At 42.2% G+C, this 25411-nt stretch overlaps 1 protein-coding gene across 1 annotated transcript in view; it reads left to right on the forward strand.

Moving 5' to 3' along the window:
* IQGAP3 (IQ motif containing GTPase activating protein 3) overlaps positions 1–25411 on the forward strand; it is a 2364408-nt gene that overhangs the window by 2219183 nt on the left and 119814 nt on the right. Inside the window, exon 36 of the mRNA XM_044079778.1 lies at positions 7540–7665. Coding sequence (XP_043935713.1) covers positions 7540–7665 — 126 coding nt within the window. The remainder of the gene's footprint in view (positions 1–7539; positions 7666–25411) is intronic.

Below are 25411 nucleotides of genomic sequence, written 5' to 3' on the forward strand. Positions count from 1 at the left end.
GACTAAATATGCATGTAGGAGAAATGAATATTCATATAACTGTACAAGTGGTGACTAACAAGTGTGTCAAAGGTCATGAATGGATGCAAACACATTTTATACTTAGATGCAGTTTTTAACCCTTTAGTACAAAAGACCAACAACTATTTAAGAGATTCATGGGCTTTCTTAGACAAACTATTCCACAAAAAAGAAGGGTTATCTAAATGTATTTTAGTAACTATGGATGTAGAAGGTTTATACTCTAATATACCTCACAAAGAAGGTATGCAACTTTTCAGATTATTTCTTAACAAATACACCACCTTCTCAAAAATTAAAATGAATACATTATGTATTTTAGTTGAAATGGTACTGAATAATAACTTTTTCTTCTTTAATTGACATATATACAAACAAACCAAGGGAAATAGCTATGGGTTCCAAGATAACACCTGCTTTTGCTAATATTGTCATGAGCACATGGGAATTAGAAAAATTAAATACCTTGAAGAACTTTAATCTAGTACACATTTATAAAAGATTTATTGACGATGTTTTCTTTGCATGGAAGGGTGACCAATCTTCTTTAGGCATTTTTATTTCTGATTTGAGAGACAGTTTAGGTTTTTTGAACTTGATTTTGTCTGGACTAGGGTTTTCTATTTCCTTTTTAGATACACAGATAGACTTACTACTTCCTAATACAGTATGTTCCACTATATATAGAAAAGAGACCTATAAAAATAATCTGCTTGATTTTTACTAGCTCCCATCCATTTTTTATGAAAAGGAACCTTGTCAGAAGTCAATTTATTCGCATCTCTAGAATTATCAGTCAAGATTATGACTTTCAAAAGAATGCTGTTTTGTTAAAACACATGTTTCTTCGAATGAATTACCCTCCATCTCTTATTAACAATATATGTAACGAGATTTCTAATGACAGACACGCTAAATATTTACCAATTTTCTACATGGTTTTATACCTAATACTTCAAAACCAAGTAACATTAACAGAACCCTTAGTTTCCCATTACCCATCTCTAGGGACGTGTCACAAATTAGAAATGTCATCACGAATAACTGGGATTTATTAACTGAATCACAATTTATGTCAGCTGCTATTGGCACTGCACCTACCTTTTCATTTAAAAGAACCAAAACCATAAGAATGAGTTTAGAAAACAGAGATTTACCTTTTCTTATTAATTCTACTTCTTCCAACTCTCAAAATGGGATGCATTCATGTAATAAATTTGTGGTATGCCCTAACATTTTCACAGGATCTCAATACACATTCACACATTGTAATTATACTATTAAGTTTTCAAAATATTTCTTCTGCCATTCTACAGCAGTAGTATATGCAGGTATTTGTGCATCTTGTAAAGCATTTTATGTAGGTAAAACTACAAGAAAACTTTCAGATAGAATTAATGAGCATCTAGGAGCCATCAGGGCAAAGAACTTAAATAATGCCCTTGCTAAACATAGCATTTTTTGTACTTCTTTTAGTAAATTTTACTTCATAGTATTAGAACAAGTTAACTGTTTTTTTGGAGATTGGGAATTATATTTAGAACTAAGAGAACTTAAATGGCAATTACTGCTTAATTCTGAAACATACCCTGGTCTGAATGAAAGTGTTAATATTAAATGCGCTTTAAAATGGAAGATTTAATTCTATTTTGACAGTTGTTCTATTTTGACAGTTGCTTTCTTTCTACAAAATGTGTTTGCATCCATCCATGACCTTTGACACACTTGTTAGTCACCACTTGTACAGTATATGAATATTAATTTCTCCTACATGCATATTTAGTGCACACACTGTACATTTGTTCAATGATTAGCTAACACAAGGGAGTGTTTATTTAATATTCATGCCCCTGTCATTCATATGTATGTTCATGGTTATTGTGTTTAGATGATTGGCACAGTTTAAATATTGTCTGGTTGTACTATTGGTTACTGTACTAATAAGTTATAAGTAGTTCATTGGTTTTTTGTTTACATGTGATTCTAGTTACATATAATGTAAGTATTGTTGACTATAGGTTATTCTGATGAAGCTCTTCCACCTGAATAAGAGCAAAAGCTTAATCATCTATTCAGTGTCTGAGTTTTTATTTCCCTTCTACTAGCTCAGTATTAATTACTACGCCTAAAAGAAGTCTGAATTTATATAATTAAGATTCTTCTAGTGCACGGTGTTTATTTTATATATATATATATATATATATATATATATATATATATATATATATATATATAATGTGTGTGTGTGTGTGTGTGTGTGGTGTAAATGAACTACGGAGCAAATCTGTAGTAGTGATACCTGCTTGTGATCCCTGAGAGGGGCACGTGCGTTAAACAAAACACTTGTATTCTTTTTCTTTTCTGGCTTAGATCTCTCTCCTTGGATACATATTCCTTCTCATATTTTCCTTTAAGCACTAGCATCCATTCCGCCCAGTTTCAGTAATATTCTGTCATAGTTTCATGATCCCGCCATAGTTGCTTTATTTCCTTCCTCTGCCTATTTCCTACACCTACTAGCTAACCTTTTTATACTGTCCTTATCCTAGTAAAGTCCTCATTCATCCCAAATTTCCCCCATATTGTGTAAATTGTAAATCCTAATAAAATCCTGCATTCTCTGCATTCCTCTCAAGTTCTAGAAAAAAAGAAAAAAATCCATCTGTGTTTAATTTTCCCCTTTAACAAGTAAAATTATATATTCCTAACACATTTTAGCATCTTGTGCTTCTGTTTCTCATCTTGACTGAATATTACAGTTTAGAATTAACTAACATTATGTATATGTCAACTATTAGAAACTAACATCTTTAATTTAACCCTTTCTTGATATTCTGCAGCCACATGTAGTAATCAACTACCATTCATGTCATCCTAAAGTCTACAAATCTGCCTCTCTCTGGTCTTACAATTAAAACATTGATAATACTGTTTTTATCACTGAGTAATACTACCAGCACTGAATGTCTCTCTCTACTCCCAGTGTCTCTGTAGTCCATCCATCCCTTCCTTAGTTATTAACCCTTCCCACATTGCATCTCTTGTGACCATCTCTCTGCTTCTCTCAAATTAATATTTTCTTTCCCTTTAACAGTAGTTTAAGTTGTGTGCTTCTTAGTACTTACTGCATGGTGCACTGTACCATCCCTTTTCCCTTGCAGCCGTTATTCTACTTTTCACCGCCCTAAGTCTTTTATTTTGTCATATAAAGGAGTCACGGAATTTGAATACGCAGCAATTTTTTGCCCATCCTGTTAATGAGAATGTGTCAGAGGAAATAGCCTGCTCTCCCACCATGCCCATTCTTTTTCTCATGTGTTGTTCTCTCTAGCCTTTCATCCTTCCTTGCCATTTTGATGAGCTGGACAGGTCTCCCTCCACACACTTCCCTGCACTTGGATGCTCTGCATGTTTATGATAAGCCCCTCTGAAGAGGGAGTGGCAGCTGCTCTCATGAGCTCCTCTCCCCCACTTTTGGGAAACCTCTCTTAGTACCATACATCTGGCCCTTCCATAATACGGTTGGTGACCATTAGTTTCTGAATGCTTCCTTCCTTCCTTGTTCTATCTTCTGTGGTAACAGGGTTGCCAGATTTCCGACTGGCCAAGTAGGGACAAAAAAAAAAAGTCTTTCACAGCAGCAAGTGAAGACTAAAAAAGAAAAAAAAAAAGGTCTTCCACGCTAGGTCTTTAATGTGGACCATCAGAGTTCCACATTAAGCAAAAGTAGCTCTGTGTTTATTTATTTATTTATTTTTTTGATTGGCTCGGGCCAATCAAAAATAAATAAACATGGAACTACTTCTGTTTAATGCGAAACATCGCAGTTCCGCATTAAACAGAAGAAACTCTGTTTTGCGATTTTCTTGATTGGCCCGTATATCAGTATATGGGCCAATCAAAAATCGCTAAACACGGAGCTACTTCTGTTTAATGCGGAACTGCGATGTTCCACATTAAACATAAGAAGCTCCCTGTTTAGCGATTTTTGATTGTATGCCGGTATATGGGCCAATTAAAAAATAAATAAATAAAGAGGAGGCTGCCTGTGATTTAAACCGGCAGTGTGGGACTCGATCCCGGGACAGTCCCACCCAAATAGGGACATCTGGCAACCCTGTGTGGTAATGACACCTTCATACCTGTCCTGCCAACACAATACGCGATAGAGTTGATCCTTTTTTTTTTTTAATTTCCTGGCAGGACCCAAATATTATAGACTGCCCCCACACACACACGCGCACGCACACACACTTTGTGTTTTGCAAACTCGTAGTGATTGTATCCCTTCTTTTGTGTCCTTTCAATTGTGTTCCTTATATCCCCAGTCATTCTGTTGTTTCATTCTGCAGCACTTGGATAACTAAGGCCTCACCTTTACCAGTCCCTCTGTGTACCTTTTTTTATAAAAAAAAAATATATAGTTGTATCATTACAGGTCTTTTCATCATCATTCTCTCTTTAACCTATTATAAGGCATACATACTAGAGTAAGACTGTCTTGCTGAGTCATTATAGGCATTCCTTCTTCCCAAACACATCTTTACATGTTTCTCTTTGATAAGGATGCATTTCTCTTCCACAGTTGTTGACCTGCTGTCCTTTTGGTTAAGTCATTATTCACATATCTTTACCTCTCAGGCTTCCCTCCCTGATGTCAAGCAGCCATCATAGAACACTGTCTGTAGCTTACAGCAGTTGGATAGAGCATAGAGTCAGTGTTACTGACCACTGAGATATCTGATAGCTCTACATCCCTAGATGGATTTTGTACACTCTCATCTCTCTCTGTCTTTCTCTGTTCTGTGATCTCTTGAAATTCTAAACCTCATCCTTTTGTATTTTCGTGTACATTTTCTTTTGTCCTGTCAGTCCTAAAAGTCTGCATGTATGCTATAGCCTCTGTTCCCCTGTTTTCCTTTTTGGGGATTTGGTGGTAAATACTCCTGCTGCAGCTTATCTCTCTTTTCTATTAATTCTACGCACAGTAAAATACCTGGACATTTTCCTTGTGCCTGTATATTTACTCTGCTCTCCAAATACCCCGGGGGTCATCTCTGTGTCACTACTAGACAGAGGCACAGTAAACTAAACCCTAAATGGGCGTAGTATTCTCATCCTAAGGGGTGGTGTAAGCCACACACACTCTGGCTAGGCTTATAAATGCCCTAGGGCAGATAGCCTAGTACGAACCTATGAACCTAAATAGCCATAAAGATTTGGAGTTCCTCTGATGAGTATTTCTTCTATGTCTTTGCTTGCAGTGTAACTCTGAGAGTACTGTTTCCTCTAACCTTTTATAACTTTAATTTCACAGTCACTGCATCTCATTGACTGTTTTCCTTCAACCAACACTGATGCTATTCTCCTGCCAGTCTGTTTTATCATCACAGAATTCTCCATTCTCCAACTTGTTTAGCATAGTCTTTGGATATTGCTGCAGCTGTATGGGTAAAGTTTAGGTTAGATACATGGTAGAACAGTGGATTTCCCAGCCTTACAAGTGAAAGACCATTGCATCAGGGTATAGCAGGTCCAGACAAATACCCCACCTTCTCTCGGATCAGATCGAAGCTTTTTCTTTTGGTCACTAATGTTTACTAGAAGTCGTCTGCTGTTTTTATTTTGGGCTCCCACTCTCATTTTTGCACTTGGAGCAGGATGACTTGCTTATTTTCTTTTTCTTTCCTCCACATTCTACCCTATTCATTCCAATCTAATTTCAATCCACTTTTACCTAGTTTCATATGTTTTTAGTGTGCTAACAACTGCTAAGACCCTTATAAGCCTAGCCATGCACCCCAAACAGAGGACAGAATCAAACCCTATAGCTTATATCTGTATGCAGTTTCCTCCCTAAGAACTGTGGTGGTTGCAGGAGAATGGTCATTCTTCATGGAAAAATGCTTTTAAGTCAGATAAATTAATTCAAATATTTCCACTAGTCTCAGGTTTTCTAACTGAGGTCTGTTCTCCAAAGTATCGGTTTTCTACCTCTTCCCTTCACTTCCCATCAGGTGCAGTAGTCCTTTTTCTCCTAAATTTTGTCAGGCCTCAGTTCACTTCCACTTTAACAAACAAACCAAACAAGTCAGCTAAAAATATTGCAAGCTCCCTGCTCTTGTTCTTTTTATGCTAACTCCATGTTCGCACAACCTTGAAGAAAAAAGAAAACATTCAGATATATTGAATCACTTATGATGCACAAATCTAAAATTGTACTAGCAGAGATTTGCAATGGGAAAAGTGATCGGGCTGTAGGAAATCATGAAACTCACATTTCTGTAACATTGACGTTCATGGCTTGGAGAAGCTTTCTTGCAGCTTTTGGAGCTTCAGGCCTTCGTGTAGGGAAACTGTATTAAGCTTTTCTCATGGATCAGGTTTCCCTTAGTAGTAGACCACATTTCCTCCCCAAAGTAGTTTCCACTCCATCTCTAAACCACTCATTTAATCTCCCTGTTTTTGTTATGGGCAGAAACTAGGGAAGTAGTAGTCCTTCACACCCTGAATGTGCACTTGCACCTCAAGTTCTGTCTGAAGCCTGTGTCTGGGTTCTGGAAGATGTCATCTTCTCATCTTTACCACAGGAAGGAGCAAGGGGCTGGTGATTTCAAAACAAAACTGGTCCAAATGGATGTGCTATCTTTTGTCTTATGCCATCCTGGCAGTACTTCGTTGCAAAATATTTCCTTCATAGATCACTCCATCAGGCATGTCTGCTTTCAGTGTTGTGTCCATTGTTGGCATTTGTTGCCATAGCCATTTGTTCACTGGCTCGCTGTTCACTGAATACTATTGTATGGACTGCAGGAGTCTGGCCACTTTGATATTTCTCGATTTGGTCTCTCTGAGTCTATACCTTTTGGCTGTCTTATGGCTTCTGCTTGCTTATTTCTGGAATTGAACCAGTAAACAGAAACTAAAATGCTCACTTCACACAATACATAGTGTCAGAACATGTGCCAGTGGAGGGTGCTTTTTTCCCCTGAATGCAGGAGCTTCAGATAGAGAAACAGCTGGAGTGAACCTTTAGGTAGGAGGGAATGATATTCCAGGGGTAGACCCTATGAGAACAACCTATAATTTCAACCAATATGGTGAGTGCCTGTTGCACATGAGAGCTCCTGCATTTTTAGCTGTGACCAAAAGCTTTCCTTAGAGTTGATGGTCTCCAAGTGGAGGCTGTAGGAATCAAACCCTTGTTTGCAATACTTAGTTCTTTCACAACGAATTACCTTGGTTACTAAATTTTGTTACCATCTAAATTATGTCCAGTAACTTGTAATACGGCTATTTCAAAAAACATTTTAAAATGGAAATTGAGTTTGTTTATTGTAATATATATGATAAAATTCATTATTGCCTTTTCTTCCGTTCTTGTACTGTAAGCTTCTTGAAATAGTCAACAGTGGCCTGACAAACTTCCCTTCATTTAATAGGTGTTGAATACCCCAATGGAGAGGCATTTTTGCAGTGAACTTAATATTTCTTTTGCACATCACTGTTTTTCTGCAGGACTGATGCAAAACACTTGAGCGAATCAAAGGGAAAGAATAAGAAGCAAGCATCCTTGCATTACACTGCAGCTCGATTATATGAGAAGGGTGTACTATTAGAGATTGAAGATCTTCCAATAAGCCAGTAAGTTGATTGTATTTTGCATGTGCATGTAAACATCCAAACAATATGCTTCAAGTAAGTAATGAAGAAAGTGAGTTTCTTATGAATTTAGAATCATGTGCAGGAATGAGGTATAGATTTCTGTACACACATAGTTGGCCCATTTCCCATACCTGATGAAAGCTACATTATTCTTGTACTGTATACAAATGTGCTATCTAAACTGAGTCAGTGCAGAAATGTCATTACTCTTTATACCGTAATTTATACCCTGACTGGTCTTGCCTCTTAACTTCTGTGCATCACATTCTTCTTTGCCATATCGGTTTACTTTATTTTATAGCCTGAAAGCAGATGTACCACTGCGCAGCTTATCCATCCTGTAAGTTAAGCAGAATCTTCTTATTTCCTGACTGAGCCTTCTGCCAGTTCTCCAGACAGTGGTGTCCCCTCTGAACTGTCCATCTTTCTGTTAAGTTCCACTTTCTCCATTAAAGCATATAGGTGCCTTCCTACTTAAAGATGCACCCCTTCACTTTCTTTCCTCCAGACTGTTAATGTTGAGGGTGACTAATCTTCTGAAGTCGTTCTTTGACAATTCACCTTGTTATTGATATTGTGATTGTCATATTCTTTTACCAAGTACTTTTGAATGCTTCCACCGTTTTGCCCTTATCACTTCTTCATCCTTTGTCTGAACATACTGTCGTCAGCTAGAAATAGCAGACTATACTTGCCAGGATGTCTTTCTACTTGCAAAAGGTGCTATCTTTGACTTTGATTTCTAAGGATTCTTATTAGAGACAACACTCCTTTCCTTTTTATTTGCCATCACGGATGTCATTGGATGTTATTCATATGAGGAAGAGCACAGTTCTTCCAGGTTCTGTTTTTTTCTGCAGCTTATGTATATACAAACATTTAAAATGTGCTGTAATGTCCTTCTAGCCTGCCAGTATACCAAAACTGTCATCTCCATAAGGTGTCTTAGCTGCTCTTAAAAACCTGTGCTGCTTGTAATATAATTTGGTAGCTCAGTCAGGTTTATAAACTTAATTTTGTTCAGGCCTTGAAATTTTCACTTCAGTAAAATAAACTGATCTGATGTCAATCTTCATTTATCCTTGATGTACGGGACCGTTTTCTGACTCTTGGAACCAGCTTGGCCATTATAACAGCTCGCGAAAACCAAAAACTCTCAAGCCAAGTCCCCTACCCAGAATGCCCCTCTCTAGATTACCTCAGATCTCGTTTGCCACTCTACATAAGACGTGTCAGCCAAACTCTCTATTGAACTAAGTGTAATTTCCTTATTTTTTTTTATTCGCAAACCTTTTTCTAATCTACAGAACTGACTTTGTCGGCACCAACTGTAGTGACCAGCTCTGCACCACAGATTTCTGTGCTGACCACCACAGTGCCGACTATTCATGTGACTTCCCCTTCATCAATGCTGGTCCCTTCCACAGTGCCATCTGTAATTTAGGAACCAGTTCCTTCCACGGTGCCATCAGTAATTTTGGAACCAGGATTTATTTCCATCCCCAGGACTAATTATTTTCCCCTCAATAGATCTCTTTTTGGAGAGGCCAGACTCCCCCTCAGCATTCTCTGTCCCGTTCCTCTAGGAGTCTGATGGAAGTTGACGATGTGAGGTATCACCTCCTCGTGGCTAGGAGTCTTTCAGTCTCTTCCCAGATTCCACTCCCTTCTGGAAATGGGACTTTCTCTCCAAGGACTCCACCAGACTTTCCACCTCTAACCTCCACTGAGGTGTTACAGACCACAACACCAATTTCCCTGGTTCCGGCTGTTCCAGTGCCAAAAGCTCTTATGGCTTCAGCTTCAGTGTCTGCCCTGAGTTTCTTGGCTGCTTCAGAACCAGCGGACTCCCAGGGTCATAGCTGCTCTACCTCGTTCACAGGCTGTTCCTCTGCTTTGACCTCGATGACAGTCTCCTCAGAGCAGGGTGGGACCACAGTTTTGAGGTTGTCCTTCCTGGTTCTGAGCTCCCATCCTGTTTGGTGGGGCCTGCTTTCCCAGGTCATGGAGAGGGCCTTGGCCTCTGCAGGTTCTCAGCTGGTTTCTTCCCAATCAGAGTATATTTCTGGGACTACTACTCATCCAGAGCTTCCACCAACCTCCATGCTCGGACAGCAAACATTGAAGCTGCAGAATACTCTTGTACAGGGCCTTACTTCCTTCATAGAATTTCCTACTGAGGAAGTGCCCCAGAAGAGGATGTGTAAGAGGAAACACCTAGATTCCCCAGAGGAATCTGTCACTGACTTCGATGACTGGGAGGGTTCACCCCGGTCACCCCAGAAGACGTCTCCTTTAGAGACATTCTTGAGATATTAAAGCATAGGGGTGGCTGGAAGCCCAGAGACCCATCCTCAAAGGAGTTGGTGTACCTGCAAGCTTTCTGTGCTTGCCCATCTACCTCTTGGATTACCCCACCTGCTGATGACCTCATTAAGTTAATCGCACAGCGGGCATGGAAGGCCCCTGACTCTGTAGAACCAATCCCCAGGAGACCAGACAAAATCTTTTCAGTGCCAGAGGACCATCAGTGTTGGGTTAAGGGTTTAGCAGTAGAAGCCATGGTGGTTACGGCAGCCATGAAGAAGGAGCATGCAAAACAGAGTTCCACTGTTCATTCCCCTAACTGAGAGTCCAGGGTGATTGACGGTTCGGGAAGCAGCTGTACCCTTCTTCGACCTTTGCCTTACGGTCGTTGAACTTCATGGCACACTTCAGCAGACTCCAGAGGGATCTTATCAAGGAGTTTTCAGATACCCTTGCAGGAGTTTTGTCTGAAAAGGTACAGGATAAAGTAGCCACCCAGCTTGCCATCCTGGAATCTATTTATAACTGATCCATAAGGCTCATTGCGCATGCAGCCGAAGGTACAACTAGGGCAGTGGGTTCCGGCTTAGCCATAAGGAGGCATGCCTGGATCTGCCTGTGTGAATTTGTGGAGTCATCTGTCTTCTTTCATAAATGCTCCGTTTGACAGCTCATCCCTTTTTGGCTCCAAAGTCAGAGATAACCTTGGCCAGGTGTGAAAAGGATGGAAAGACTCTATCTGCAGTGGGTGTACATTTTTCTGCTCCCCAACGCTCCTATTTTTCTTGTCTTTCTTTATAGCTGCAAACTTGATCTGAGGTAATCTGGAGAGGGGCATTATGGGTAGGGACTTAGCTTGTGAGTTTTTGGTTCTCACGAGCTGTTATAACGGCCAAGCTGGTTCTGAAAGTCGGAACAGAGTCCCATACGTCAAGGATAAATGAAGATCGACAACACAGATGGAACGTTAAGTACATAACTACTTTTTTTCCTAATTTCACTGAGTGTGTTTGGTCATTAAGAACGTGCTGTCTTTTTCCTGTCAAAAATACTGACATTACAAGGCATCTGCTGTGGGTAATCATTAAGGTTTCTCCTCCTTTGCTCTTCCCATCCTGTCAGATTCTGTCTCTCATTCATGCACTTAAGGGTATTTATGCTTTTCTTCTGCTGGTGCATGCTGTGTGATATTATTCATAGGGGTAAAAAAAAAACTCCCTTGGTCCATGTGAAATTTGGTTCTTATCTGCCACTTGCATATTTCAAATCTTGAGTCAAACATAATTCTTAGAAAGGCTCACACATTTTATATTTAGCCTGAAGTCTTAAATATGTTCCTGTGCTTAATAGATCATGAGGAAGTACATCACAGCAACAGTGTCACTACTACTTGAGAAGTACTGTACAATACAAACTAGTGCCAGCCCAACCTCCAGAAGATGACTTGAGAAAATTTAGGCTTGCTTTTGCTCTATAAAGGTGGTATTAGTTTAAGATACTTGGCAGGAGATCCTGCAGGAGTGTCCCTTGTTCAGTCCAGGCCCTTGTGAAGTGAGTCTGTGGTTTGGCATAGACCACATTCCTTTCTTGTGATTGGGCTATTTGAGGATCAGTCAGTCTTCCACCTATTGTTAGCTAGTGCCGAAAGGCCAGCAAGAGGCGTACCCTAGCAAGTAACTTCAGTGATGCTTCCCAAGATGCCAACTTTGTCTCTGCAGTGGTTGAACACCAACTTTGTCTCTGTAGTGGTTGAACATCCAGAACATAGCTCTGCCTGGCCTTCTCCTATGGAGAGGTTCCCTTGAGTCCTCTGGCATGGGCTTGATAGTTGCACTTGAGACCAGAGAATTTTTTTTTCCCTGAAGTGCTTACTAGCTACAGTTAAGATGATTCTTGGTATCATATACTTGTGGGGTCATTGGGGCAGACTCAAATATTGAACGTTTATGTAGTTTTTATGTCTGAATGGGACCTATCCATTCAGGTGCAGGAATGTGTCCTAAGGGAACATCAGCAGATGCCAGTTTCAGACCCAGATCCTCTGATGTTTCATACCACTTTCCTAAGTGTTTCTATTGGTGCTGGTGCCCCTTTACACAGTCCTCAGCATTGATACTTTGCACTTTCAACCCCTTGTATGTCTGAAGTGTGTGTGATGCCCCACCCTGTAGTTTGACTTGGGTTTTTTCTCACATTCAGTACATTGAGAAGATTATTTAAAGGAGCAAGAGACCTTCATATCTAAAATGAGTAAATGTAACAAATTTCCACCCCTTACAAAGTGGATCTGGTCTCCAGGGGAAGAGAGTCCTTTGGTTCTAAGGTGTTCAGGAATATCCTTCCATAAGGCCCCAAAGATACAAGGTAGCTGGGGACTGTGTTCCAATTATCAAGGATAAATGAAGATTGACAACATCAGATGTAGAAGTTATGTACTTACCATAACCTTCCATCTGTGTTGTCGATCTTCATTTATCCGTGACACCCCACCTTCCTTCCCCCTCCTTCAGAATCCTTGGAGGAATAAACTCTAGTCCTGGTTATCTGTTATTTCATGTATGACCTTGGGCATAGCCTCTTCAGTTGTTATAGGACTATTTTTCTTGTCTTTCTTTATAGCTGCAAACTTGATCTGAGGTAATCTAGAGAGGGGCATTATGGGTAGGGACTTAGCTTGAGAGTTTTTGGTTCTCACGAGCTGTTATAACGGCCAAGCTGGTTCTGAAAGTCGAAACAGAGCCCCATACGTGAAGGATAAATGAAGATCGACAACACAGATGGAACGTTAAGTACATAACTTCTTTTTTTCCTAATTTCACTGAGTGTGTTTGGTCATTAAGAACGTGCTGTCTTTTTTCCTGTCAAAGATGTTAGAATAATACTGTCTTTACAAGGCATCTGCTGTGGGTAATCATTAAGGTTTCTCCTCCTTTGCTCTTCCCATCATGTCAGATTCTGTCTCTCATTCATACACTTAAGGGTATTTATGCTTGCCTTCTGCTGGTGCATGCTGTGTGATATTATTCATAGGGGTAAAAAAAAAAAACGCCCTTGGTCCATGTAATATTTGGTTCTTTTCTGCCACTTACATATTTCAAATCTTGAGTCAAACATAATTCTTAGAAAGGTTCACGCATTTTATATTTAGCCTGAAGCCTTAAATATGTTCCTGTGTTTAATAGATCAAGAGGAAGTACACCACAGCAACAGTGCCACTACTACTTGAGAAGTACTGTACAATACAAACTAGTGCCAGCCCAACCTCCAGAAGATGACTTGAGAACATTTAGGCTTGCTTTTGCTCTATAAAGGTGGTATTAGTTTAAGATACTTGGCAGAAGATCCTGCAGGACTGTCCCTTGTTCAGTCCAGGCCATTGTGAAGTGAGTCTATGAGTATTGTTAGCTAGTGCCGAAAGGCCAGCAAGAGGCGTACCCTAGCAAGTAACTTCAGTGATGCTTCCCAAGATGCCAACTTTGTCTCTGCAGTGGTTGAACACCAACTTTGTCTCTGTAGTGGTTGAACATCCAGAACATAGCTCTGCCTGGCCTTCTCCTATGGAGAGGTTCCCTTGAGTCCTCTGGCATGGGCTTGATAGTTGCACTTGAGACCAGAGAGTTTTTTTTTCCCTTGAAGTGCTTACTAGCTACAGTTAAGATGATTCTTGGTATCATATACTTGTGGGGTCATTGGGGCAGTCTCGAATGTTGAACGTTTATGTAGTTTTTATGTCTGAATGGGACCTATCCATTCAGGTGCAGGAATGTGTCCTAAGGGAACATCAGCAGATGCCAGTTTCAGACGTAGATCAGTCCTCTGATGTTTCATGCCACTTTGCTAAGTGCTCAGCGTTGATACTTTGCACTTTCCACCCCTTGTATGTCTGAAGTGTGTGTGATGCCCAACCCTGTAGTTTGACTTGGGGTTTCTCTCACATTCAGTACATTGAGAAGATTATTTAAAGGAGCAAGAGACCTTCATATCTAAAATGAGTAAATGTAACAAATTTCCACCCCTTCCCCAAGGTACACCTCCAAATGACCCTTCTTTTGGGAGTAAACACAGGCTGAGGATTTTTGTGAACTGTCCTGTGGCTTCTCTGCCTTCTTATAGGTTAATAGGTAAATACTAGACTAACCGCCCTGAAGGGCCATTTTAAGCTAGCCAATAACTTGAGGTCAGAATCAAACTCTGTATATTGTCTTTGAGGTGAAAACCTTAATCATTGCTTCCTCCGGAAAAAAAAAACTTTTTAAAGGTATTGCACACCATTTGGTCTGTGTGCAATACATTGTCAGTATGCTGATGATCATATATCTTTTGGCTTATCAAGGTAAAAAAGGTACTTATCCCTGTGCCTAGAGCCACTTTTGTTGATATATCAATGCAGGTGCTCACATTGCATTGGCAAAATGAGAAAGCCATATGCTGTAAGATATTTTATTAGTGCCTTTCACATGGAGGAGGTTTATCTTGTTAAATGTAACATTTGCAAATCATTTTATGTAGGGAAAAACAAAGAAAGCTGAAGCCAAACAAAAAAAAAAAAACAGTATGTCACCTGAAATATATACTGGCAGTACATTGTACATGCAAAGTATTGTGTGTAATAATAATTATTATTTTGTCAGAAGGGGAGACTGAGTCAGTATTAGAAAAATGTGAATTAATATGGCGACTAAAAATGAATGGTGCCATAACACCACGTCTCAATGACATTAATTCAATTAGAAATGTTTTAGAGCTGAAATCACAGAAAAGGAAATGAGCATGTTTTATCGTTATTCAGTTTTTAGGGCATTATTAGGATTGTGCATTTATTACTACTACTCAGTTTTTAAGGTATTTCTTTTAGATCAGCTGATCAATGCCATGGTGTGTTTTTATGCATTTAAACTATTTCATTGTACTTTTTTCCACTTCTGTGGAAGTCTGATACAAGACAAAATTGGGCATTTTCATTGTACCTGTTATTGACTTCTGAGAAAATCTGATACAAAAGTACTTAACCAAATTAAAATTGAAAGCGCCTGCACTCCATAGTTACTGTTTTTTGTTTTAGTTAGTTTATCTGATGATGTAAATTTTCATTCATTCCTCAACCATTGGTTTGGATCTGATCCTCAGATCCGACTTGGCCAGTACTGTAGCTTGTGGCCAACTGAAACTCTTCAGCTCTTCCTTACCCATAATGCAGCAACCCCTAACATACCCCCAGATCTCATTTGCTGCTTTTGTGTATAGACATGGTCAGCTTTGCTCTCAAGCATTTTTTGTGCAGATAAGTGATTTATTCTTTAAAAACTTTTTTACCAAATTTCCATTAATATATATACATATAACACGCGCGCACACACATTTATATTACTGAGTTCTGGCTTACCATTGCTGGTATTCTTTTTCTTAAACTAATTTTTTCCCCATCTTTCTAACTCTCGCCCTTGTACATTTCTATATTCCTTAGTACCATTGTTGGTACTTATTTTTCCTCTTTCTTCCTCCTTGACTCAAAAAAAATTGTATATTTATCTTATTCTGTCTTCTCCTTTTAGTTTAGAGCAATGTCTGAGAAAGGATTTAAAAATGTGTTCGTAAGGTGCTTTATTATGATGCATGTGACTTTTGTGCATACTGCTTGGGCCCTGATCATATTAATGTTTACTGCAAGGTTTGTAAAAGTTTTAATATGCATGCGTTAGCAAATAGGAGAAATAAGCTCATATTAAAGGGATTGCTTCCAACTTCTTTTTCAGAAGCCATATCTTGGGCTCCCCCCACCAACACATCATCCAAGGGTGCTGTTAAAAAGTTCCAGAAGAAGACTGGTTCTTCCACTCCATCGTCTATGGAGTCTCCTTTAAAAAATCTAGACCAGATCTGAAGCCATCCGGCTCCAAGATGTCTTCTGCATCTCCTAAAACATCTTTGGATCAAAAAACTTCGACTCTGAAGGTTTTCTTCAGGAATGATATTCCCCTGCATTTGACCCAGTCCCTTCAAGACTTCTGTCTTTTGAAAGATGATGGTCCAAGTCGCCATCGATTGCTTCATCTCATTCTTCCAAGAGTGTCACAGAAGCTGACATGGATAGAATGATGACGTTTCGGCAGAAATACAGATAAGGGGGTTCTCCTAGCTCCGACCCCTTGGGGTGAGGAAGCCATAGTTAGATCTACCCCTCCAGTCACAGCTTCTTCTCTGATCCAACACTTCATTTCAGATTCCTTGGATCCGAGTTTGCTGAGACCATCTAGTTTGGATCCAAGAGTACTGGTGTCCTTGGGTCTGAAGGTTTCTCTGAGTGCACTGGCTCTGACAAGTTCAGAGCTGTAGTGTTCGTTTGGATCCAAGGTGTTAAGAGTAGACTCCAAAGATTTCTCAGCCATTTTTGACTCCTCTAAGCCTTGGCCCTGGACAGCTCTGCTCCAGCCTGTACCTCTGGTGGATTGCCTTTGGGGCAGATGGAACCAGTGGGACAGAAGCATGGCTTCTCAGCTCCATTGGCTTCCTTCTCCCTGGAATGGTCTGCCTTTGAGGTAATGGAGAGAGTGTTCTCTGCTTTGGCAGGACAAAGTGGGTCTCCCCCTTCAAATCTACCTTCTACGTCCCATGTGTATATGCACCAAGAGCCTCGACATTCATCTCCACAGGAACAGCCAATCCAAACCCTCCAGACTACCCAGCAGGGCATTACCCTCTCTTCTGACACTTCCCCGGAACATCCCACTGAGGAAATGCCCCGGAAGAGAAATGCAAAAGGAGGCTCTTAGATCACCCTCAGGAATCTATCAAGGAAGACACAGATTTCGATAAAGAGGAAGGGTCCCCCAGATCACCACCCGAAGACGTCTCATTTGGAGACATTCTGGAGATCCTCAAGCAGAGGTGGTTGTTCCTCCCAAATTCTTTCCCCAGAGGAATCAGTGTTTCTGGAGGTGTTTGGATCTAGCCCATCTACCTCCTGGGTAACTCTGCCCTCTGATGAACTCTTTGATTTGCTCTCTCAGCAGGTGTAGAAGGAATATGATGCATTTGAACCCATACCAAAGAGACCAGACCGAATTCTTCCAACTCCAACAGGAAGGGAACACTGGAGTAAAGGAGTGCCTATAGATGCCATGATCATGGCTGCAGCCATGCAGAAGGAACTTGCGGAACAAAGTTCCACTGTCCATGCCCCCAACAGAGAGTCCAGGACATTGAACAGGTTTGGGAAACATGTCTGTGCTTCTGCGACCTTTGTTCTTGGGTCACTGAATTGCAAGGCACATTTTACAAGGTTGCAGACAGATTTGATTAAGGAGTTGTCAAGTACTGTTTCAGAGTCCACTGCTGCAGAGGCTCAGGGTACTCAAGCTACAGGAGCTTCACAGTTGACAACCCTTCAGTCCATCTCAAATTCATCCATGAGGCTCATCTCTCATGCAGCTGAGGGTACATCAAAGGCGGTGGGTTCAGGCATCTCAGTAATGAGACATGCCTGGATGTGTTTGTGTGATTTTGCAGAGCCCTTCAAGTCTTCTTTTATCAGTGCTCCTTTTGACAGATTTTCCTTGTTTGGCCCAAAAGTGAAGGACACACACTCTAGGTGCAAGAATGATGGAAAAGAGACTCTGCTGTAGGAGTATGTTTTCCTACCCCCCCAAAGACCATTTATAGAAACCAGTGTCAGGGATGAAAGATGTGGTTCAAAAAAATCAGAGTCCTTTCCAAGATCCACATGGAGATGGTTCCCCCAGACGCAGAGTTGGGCACTAATGGTAGACACCACCCATGCGGCAGAGGTGGTCCACAAAACCAAGAGTCTGGAGATTCCTTCTCTGACGGGCCCTACCAGCACTCCTGAAAGGAGGCCCGATTGTCCCCCTCTGGATGCAGTTGGGGGTAGACTGTGCCTGCACCAGAGAGCTTAGCTGGACATAAAAGATACTATGGTGTAGAGGATTATTTCCAGAGGTTATATAATACCCTTTTCCCTTCCACCCCCAACTCTACGAAAAATTCCAGATGTTCCACCCAGTCAGAGGAAGGAAGCAGCAAATCAAGCACAAAAGCTGCTATTAAGAGTCATCCAAGTGGTCCAGCAAGACCAGATAGAATCCGGAACTTACTCAAGATTCTTTTAGTGCTAAAGAAAATGGGACTGGTGACCAATTTTGGATCTCAGCAACCTGAACAAGTCAGTTCACCACTCAAAGTTTTGGATGGTTACAGTTCAGTCCATACTGCCTTTTTTAGGCAAGGATGATTGAATGTGCTTGATAGACCTTCAATGCTTGTGCTATCACAAAAGAATGAACAGGCAGTCCAGAAGTTTCTTGCGCTTCCAATTGGGAGCCAGTCATTACCAGTTCAGAGCTCTGCCCTTTGGTCTCACCACAGCCCCCAGGGTATTAACGAAATACATAATAATGGTGGCAGCTCACTTCAACTGGCTCATTATCACTCCGACCAAGCATCTAATCATAATAACAAGAAACCAGATACTCCAAACTTGCTCCCTTCTGGGGAATCACAGTAAACTATAACAAATCTCATTTGCATCCATGACAAACACTGGAATTCATAGGGGCACATTTCAATACAATATCTGCCACAGCCTCACTTCCCCTAAACAGAGTTCAGTCTTTAAGATTCCAGGTCACAAAAATTATTCACCACACGAGAATTTCAGCCCGATTAGTTCTATAAGCTTTGGGGTCAATGTCAGTAGCTATAATTCTTGTTCCCCTGGCAAGATATATGAGAATTCTTCAGTAGATAGCATCCAAATGGTCATGTCTTTATCAAAATATGTCAGTTCAAATAAAGATCACACAGACATGCAAGAAGTACCTTTGGTGGTGGATAAGGTCAGACCAGCTTTTGTGACCATGGACGCTTCCCATTTTTTTGGGGGGGACTTCCTGGGAAAAATAATCCAAGGCACTTGGTCCCCAAAAGAGGCCAATTTCCGTATAAATGTTTTGGAAATGAGAGCAGTGCTCTTAGCATTGGAAGCTTTTCAGGATGCAATTGCAATCCAAACGGACAATATGTCAGTAGTTTGGTACATCAACAAGCAAGGAGGAACCAGATATATCCCTTATGTTGAGAAGCCCTCTGATTGAACCTGAAAGGCCAATGGTGCAGTGGTTAAGGTGTCTGCCTTTCAACAACAAGATGCCAGGTTTGATTCTTGTTACTGGCAAGAGCTTTACAGATTGAAGATGTATATTTTGGGGGTTGGGAGGGTGGCCTAATGGTTAAGGTGTTTGATTTACAAACACAAGGTGCAGGATTTGAGTCTCACAAGGGATAATTGGCTAGGCTTAAAATGGCTCGCAAGGGCAGTTAGCTTAGTACTAATCTATGAACCTATGATTGTGGCACTGAGCAGTCTCATCCAACCACTTTTTGATAGCAAAGCACATTCTGGGGAAGTCCAGTGTGATAGCAGACAAATTCAGCAGGTCCATTCTTCTACCTTACGAATGGTCTCTCAATGAAAAAGTGACAGAGGTGATTTTCCATCAGTGGGGCCAGCCTTGCTGCGACCTTTTTGCATCTCCCATGAACAACAAATGTAGCAGCTTTTTTGCCATAATACCCCCAACAGGGGAATCACCAAGGGAAGCTCTGCTCCACGATTGGCTCTCTGGTCTTCTCTATGCTTATCCACCAGCATCATTGATTCCCAAACTACTACGAAAGCCGCAAGGTTAAAGAGCAAAGTCATCCTCATTGCTCCTTACTGTCCTCAACAGGTTTGTTTCCCCTTCCCTTGGCTTTATCTTAGATTACCCGCCTTGGATTCTGGATTCAAATCCAGACCTCTTGTTTCACTCAGCAAGCATGATTCACCCAGATATTTCAAACCTAAAGCTGACAGCATGGTTTCTCCACTTCCATTACTAGCCAGACAAAACTATGCCTTCATCCCCTGTCTGTCATATTGTTTTGTCTTCCCATAAAGCTTCCAGTAGGAAAATCTACAAGAGTAAGTGAAAGAGGCTTGTTTGTTGGGTGCATAAAAAAAGTATCGACCCTTTTTCAGCCCCTACACAAAGAGTATTAGACTTTTTTGGCAGAAATTTTTAATGAAGGAGCTATTTCCTCTATTATTAAAGTTCAGTTGGCAGTAATATGTAACTTTCATGTAGGGGTTGACAGTTCTTCTCTAGCTTCTACTAAAATATACAAGACCTTTCTAAGAGGTACTATTTTACTTCAACCACCTTATAGATTGTATTCCTCCATGGGATTTGAATTTTGTTCTGCAGGCCTTAATCCATTCTCCTTTTGAACCAGCTACAAAATGTGATCTTACATTTTTGACCTGGAAGACCTTATTTCTAGTGGCAGTTACCTCTGCCAGGAGAATTTTAGAACTACAAGCTTTATCCTCTAAACCTCCTTACTTGATTTCCCATAAGGATAGGGTGACATTAAGAACTTAACCCTTCCTTCCTAAGGTGGTGTCAGAATTCAGTATCAGTCAATCTATTAATTTGCCCATTTTCTTCCCCATATTCGAAAACAAAGGTGAATACATGTTGCATTTACCAGATGTTCTAGGCAGCTGGGTTTCTACTTACACAGAACAAAAGACTTTAGAAAATCTGATAAATTATTTACATCTTTTGCAAATAAACTGGGCAAATCTGTCACAAAAGCGACATTGGCAAGACGGATTACAGATTGCATAGCTTTTGTCTATAATAAATCAGGCATTCCATTACCAAAAACCTTTAAAAGCTCACCCTACAAGATCTATGGCAACCTTGTCGGTATTCTTATCCAGTCATTCCAGGGATGACATATGTGCAGGAGCTGCTTGGGCTATACCTCAAACTTATTACCCATTACAAGTTGGATCTGGTATTCAGGGGAAGAGTAGCCTTTGATTCAACCGTGCTCAGGAATATCATTCCTTGATGTCCACCCGGGATGAAAGGTAGCTAGAGACTCTGTCCCATTGATTGAGGAATGAATGAAAATTGACATCAGATAGAGAAGTTATGTACTTAAAATAACGTTCCAACTGTGTTATCCATTATCATTCTTCCTCAACTTTCCACCCCCCAACCCGTGTCATCATAGACTTCTGGATGAATGAGATGCTGTTAAGCACCACTGTGTCTTCTATGCAGCTGCAGATAATGGCTTCCTTTATTAGGAACATTATTCACATAGTTACTTTTTTACATCTGTTAGCAAACAAGATCTGAGGTATGTTAGGGGTTGGTGCATTATGGGTAAGGAGGAGCTCGAGAGTTTCAGTTGGTCACAAGCTATAGTATCGTCTGAGTCTGATCCGAGGATCAGATCCAAATCCAATGGTTGAGGAAGACTGAAAATGAGCAACACAGATGGAACATTATGGTAAGTACGTAACTACTTTTTAGTTGCCATTGGTAAACTTTTAGTCCTGTAGTTCTGGAGGACTCTCTAGTTCTCTAAGAAGATAATCTCCTAGTGCCTCCCCCTCCCAGGTAGGGTGGAGAATGCTCTTAAGCATTAGACTCATCTCTCCAGCTGTGACAGCCAAGTCTTAGTTTTCTGTAACAATAATTAAAGGCATTGGACCATGGTAACATCTTAATTTGAATAGACTTTACATTAGTAACTTAACTGTTGTTTCCTGTTGGCAATTTTTGTTTTTGTATGTATAATTTTTTTGCCACACTGTTAATTTAACATGTTGGTAATTAATTGATCTGAAGTTGTTGTTTTCATTTGATCTTCAACCTGTGGGAATACGGATCAGGTATGGATCTGACTCGGCCGCATTTTCCAGCATTGGATCTGAGCTCCAAGCTTCTCCTCTACCCATAATGCCCCCATCTCCCTCCTCCCCTCAGATCTCGTTTTCCGTGTGTCTAGCTGACATTGTGGTCCATTGCTCTGAGTTTCTGGTATGTGATTTATTAAAAGTTTTTCTATTTCTTCTCGACTTTCTTTGGCTTTTTTAGGCACCTTTTACTTTTATCCCTGTCCTTGCGCTCGGGCATCAACCTTCTAAACCCTTTAAAAAAAATCCCCCCTCTTTTCCCTTTCTTTCCTTTCTTTTCTTAACATAGTAGTGTGTGTGTGTGTGTGTGTGTGTGTGTGTGTGTGTGTGTGTGTGTGTGTATGTGCATGTGTGTGTGTGTGTGTGTGTATGCTTTCCAACACCATGGCAGAGACTCCCCCCGCAAGCCAGGTTTTTGGACATGCACGGGGTGTGGACAGAAGCTTCCCTATTCTGATGGCCACACTGTCTGTGTGGTTTGTCTAGGGGTCCCCCCACCTGGACTCCTCCTGTTCAGTCTGCGCAGGATTCAACCCAGTTGCATTGATCAACAGGAAGAACAAGTTGATTCTCAGGGGCCTGCTTCCTCCACCTTCCTCAGCGCCCCCTGCCTTAACTTTTACTTCTGCTGCTGTTTCCTCCGCCCTGGCCTCTGGAACTTAACCTCCCACTAAGAGGGATGGGGAGAAGCACAAAGACCGCAATAAGCCCAGGAAGCCCCCCCCCCCACACACACACACACACTTCCTCGGCCGAGCCTCCGACTAAGTCTCACCCAGCTGCCAGCCCGGGCTCCACTCTGCTCCATTCACCCTGCTTTTCCCCAGAGCTGGAGGTTTCTCAGGGCTGATCCCCTCTATCAGCCTTTCCCTGGCGCGCCACTCTAGGCCAGTTTCCATGGCTTCCTCCTCCCATTCCACCCGCAGCCTCTCCGAAGCTGAGGTGGACAGGATGATGTTGAAATTCATCCAGACCCACATCCAGATGGGAGTCTTGCCTGCCCCCTCCCCCTCCAGGGCTGGGAGCATGCAGTCCATCTTTATGCCCATTACTCCTTCTCTGATCCGACCCCTGGCTTCGGAGTCCCCTCTCTGGCGAAGGGTCAGTACCAATGGTACCTGCTACCTCGACACTGACCATTGCCTTGAGTGGTTCGGCTCCGACTAGCTTGAGCCATAGCCTCGGCGCCGGATCCGAGGGGGTGGTGTCAGCTTCGATGCTTTCAGAGTTGGCCCTTCCACTCGTAGTCTCAGCACCTGGAGGCTCGAGTCCAGCTCTCCCATTCACGCAGAGAGTTATGGACACAGTCTTGGGATTCTTTCTGCTTTCGACGTGGTGGAGAGGGTCCTCTCGGTCCCATCGAGACCTTTGACCCCATCGACCTTGGAGTCCGCCCTGACTTCCTCTCTTTCTGGTCCGGATTCTGCCATCCTGCTCCCTCAGGGAAAGTCTGTTGCCTCTCCACCCCGACAAGTTCCCTCACTGGAACAGCCAGAAGTTTGAATCCTCCCCAGAGACTGCCCTGAGGAGCTCCCTTGGAAACATACATGTAAAAGGAGGCATTTGGACTCCCCGCCAGAATCCCTCACAGAAGACACCAACTTAATGGAAGGGGAGGTTTCCCTCAGTTACCCCCGGATGATGTCTCCTTTGGAGACATCATGCAAATCCTTCACCAGTGTTGGGGGTGGTCTGCATAAAAACCCAACCCTGATGAGTCGGTGTTTCTGGAGGTGTTTGACACAGGACCCTCTACCTCCTGGGTGTCCCCTCCCACAGATCCACTTATGGATTTGGTTACATCTCTGGCGTGGAAGGAGCCCGACATGGTGGAGCCCATCCCCCATCACCCTGATAGGATTTTGAGTGAGCCATCAGGCAAGCAACATTGGTCTAAGGGGTCCCTGGTTGATGCCATGGTGGTGGTGGTAGCCACGAAGAAAGAGCTCGCTCAGGAGAGCTCTATGGTCCATCCACCGGACTGAGAGTCCCAGGCCATGGACCGTTTCAGGAAGCAGGTTTACGCTTCAGCCACATTAGCGGAACGTGCGCTGAACTACATGGCACATGTGATCAGACTTTAGCAAGACCTGGTCAAGGAGGTCACTGAGTCTGCCCCAGGATCCATGTCACTGAGGAGGAGAAGATGTTCCCCTCTCGTATGGCCACCCTCACTTCCGTTTCTAACACCTCTATGCAGCTCCTGTCCCATGCTACCGAAGGTGCTGCTAGAGCGGCCAGTACAGGCATTGCCATCAAGCATCACTCCTGGCTCTGGCTTTGTACATTCTCGGAGCCCTTCAGCACATCTTTTACAAATGCCCCATATTATAGTCCCACTTTTTTTTGTAAAAACTGTACGAGACACATTGGTCCAGAGCAGAAAGGCAGAAGACCTTGTCTGCTGTTAGGATCCACTTCTCAGCCCCTCAATGATCCTTTTCCCAGAATCAGCAAGGGGAGAAGAAGATATGGTTCCAGAAGTCTCAGGGCTATTCCCATGATGCTCAGGACTTGCCCTTCCTCAGAGGCAGAGGGGGATATGACAGACGCCATCCTCGTGGCAGAGGGGGGTCCGAGGAACCAGGAGTCTTGGGATTCCATCCCAGAAGGACCCGTGCAGCAGCCCTGAAGGATTGCTTGACTGCTAGTCTTCAGAGGCAGTTGAGGATGTCCCTCGCTACACCCAGCAGCCTGGGAGTCGATTACAGACGATTGTTGAGTGTTGCAAATCATATTCAGAGGATATTCAGTCCCCTTCATTCAAATGCCAATCCCGCCCAAACTCCTCCCGAACACTCCACCCACCTAAAGGGAGGAAGCAGCACTGGAAATTTCCAAGCTGCTCGAAAAACGAGTCATCCAGCCCGTCCCTCAAGATCAATCTGGATCAGGCATCTATTCCAGGATCTTTTTAGTGCCAAAGAAGACAGGGAACTTTAGACCCATCCTGGATCTTTCAACCCTAAACCTGTCAGTTGCCAAGACAAAATTCCGGATGGTCACTCTCCAATCTCTTCTGCCCTTCCTACAGAAAAGCAACTGGATGTGCTCAGTGGACCTCCAAGATGCGTACTATCACATCAAAAGGGACAGGTGCTCTCTGAGGTTCCTCCACTTCCAGCTGGGAGACCATCATTACTAGTTCAATGCGCTACCCTTTGGTCTCTCCACCGCCCCCCAGGGTGTTCATCAAAGTGATGGCAGTGGTGACAGCTCACCTGCGGCTGCAGGGGTTCCAGGTCTTCCCCTACCTGAATGATTGGCTCCTTTTCGCCCCCTCCAGGCATCGCCTCTATCAAGCCAGGGATCTCCTTCTCCAAACCGCCCATCAGTTGGGCATAACCATAAATCTCAACAAGTCTCTGTTTGATCCAGTTCAAGTTCTAGACTTTATTGGAGCTCAGTTAGACACCATTCAGAGCAAGTTTTTTTCTGATTCTGGGCAGACTTCAATCCCTCAGACATCATGTGTTGTACATTATTCAGACCCAATATCCCTCTGCGGAATCGGTTCTTTGGGGTTCATGGAGGCCATGATCACCTTCATTCCCATGGCTCATCTGCATATGAGGGTTCTCCAATGGACCCTAGCGGTCCAGTGATCCTTATTAGATCTACCGTTATCCCCTCTAGTTCATTTGT

This window comes from Protopterus annectens, chromosome 8.part0 (assembly GCF_019279795.1).
Source record: "Protopterus annectens isolate FY-2018-M chromosome 8.part0, PAN1.0, whole genome shotgun sequence".
Taxonomy (NCBI): Eukaryota; Metazoa; Chordata; order Ceratodontiformes; family Protopteridae; genus Protopterus; species Protopterus annectens.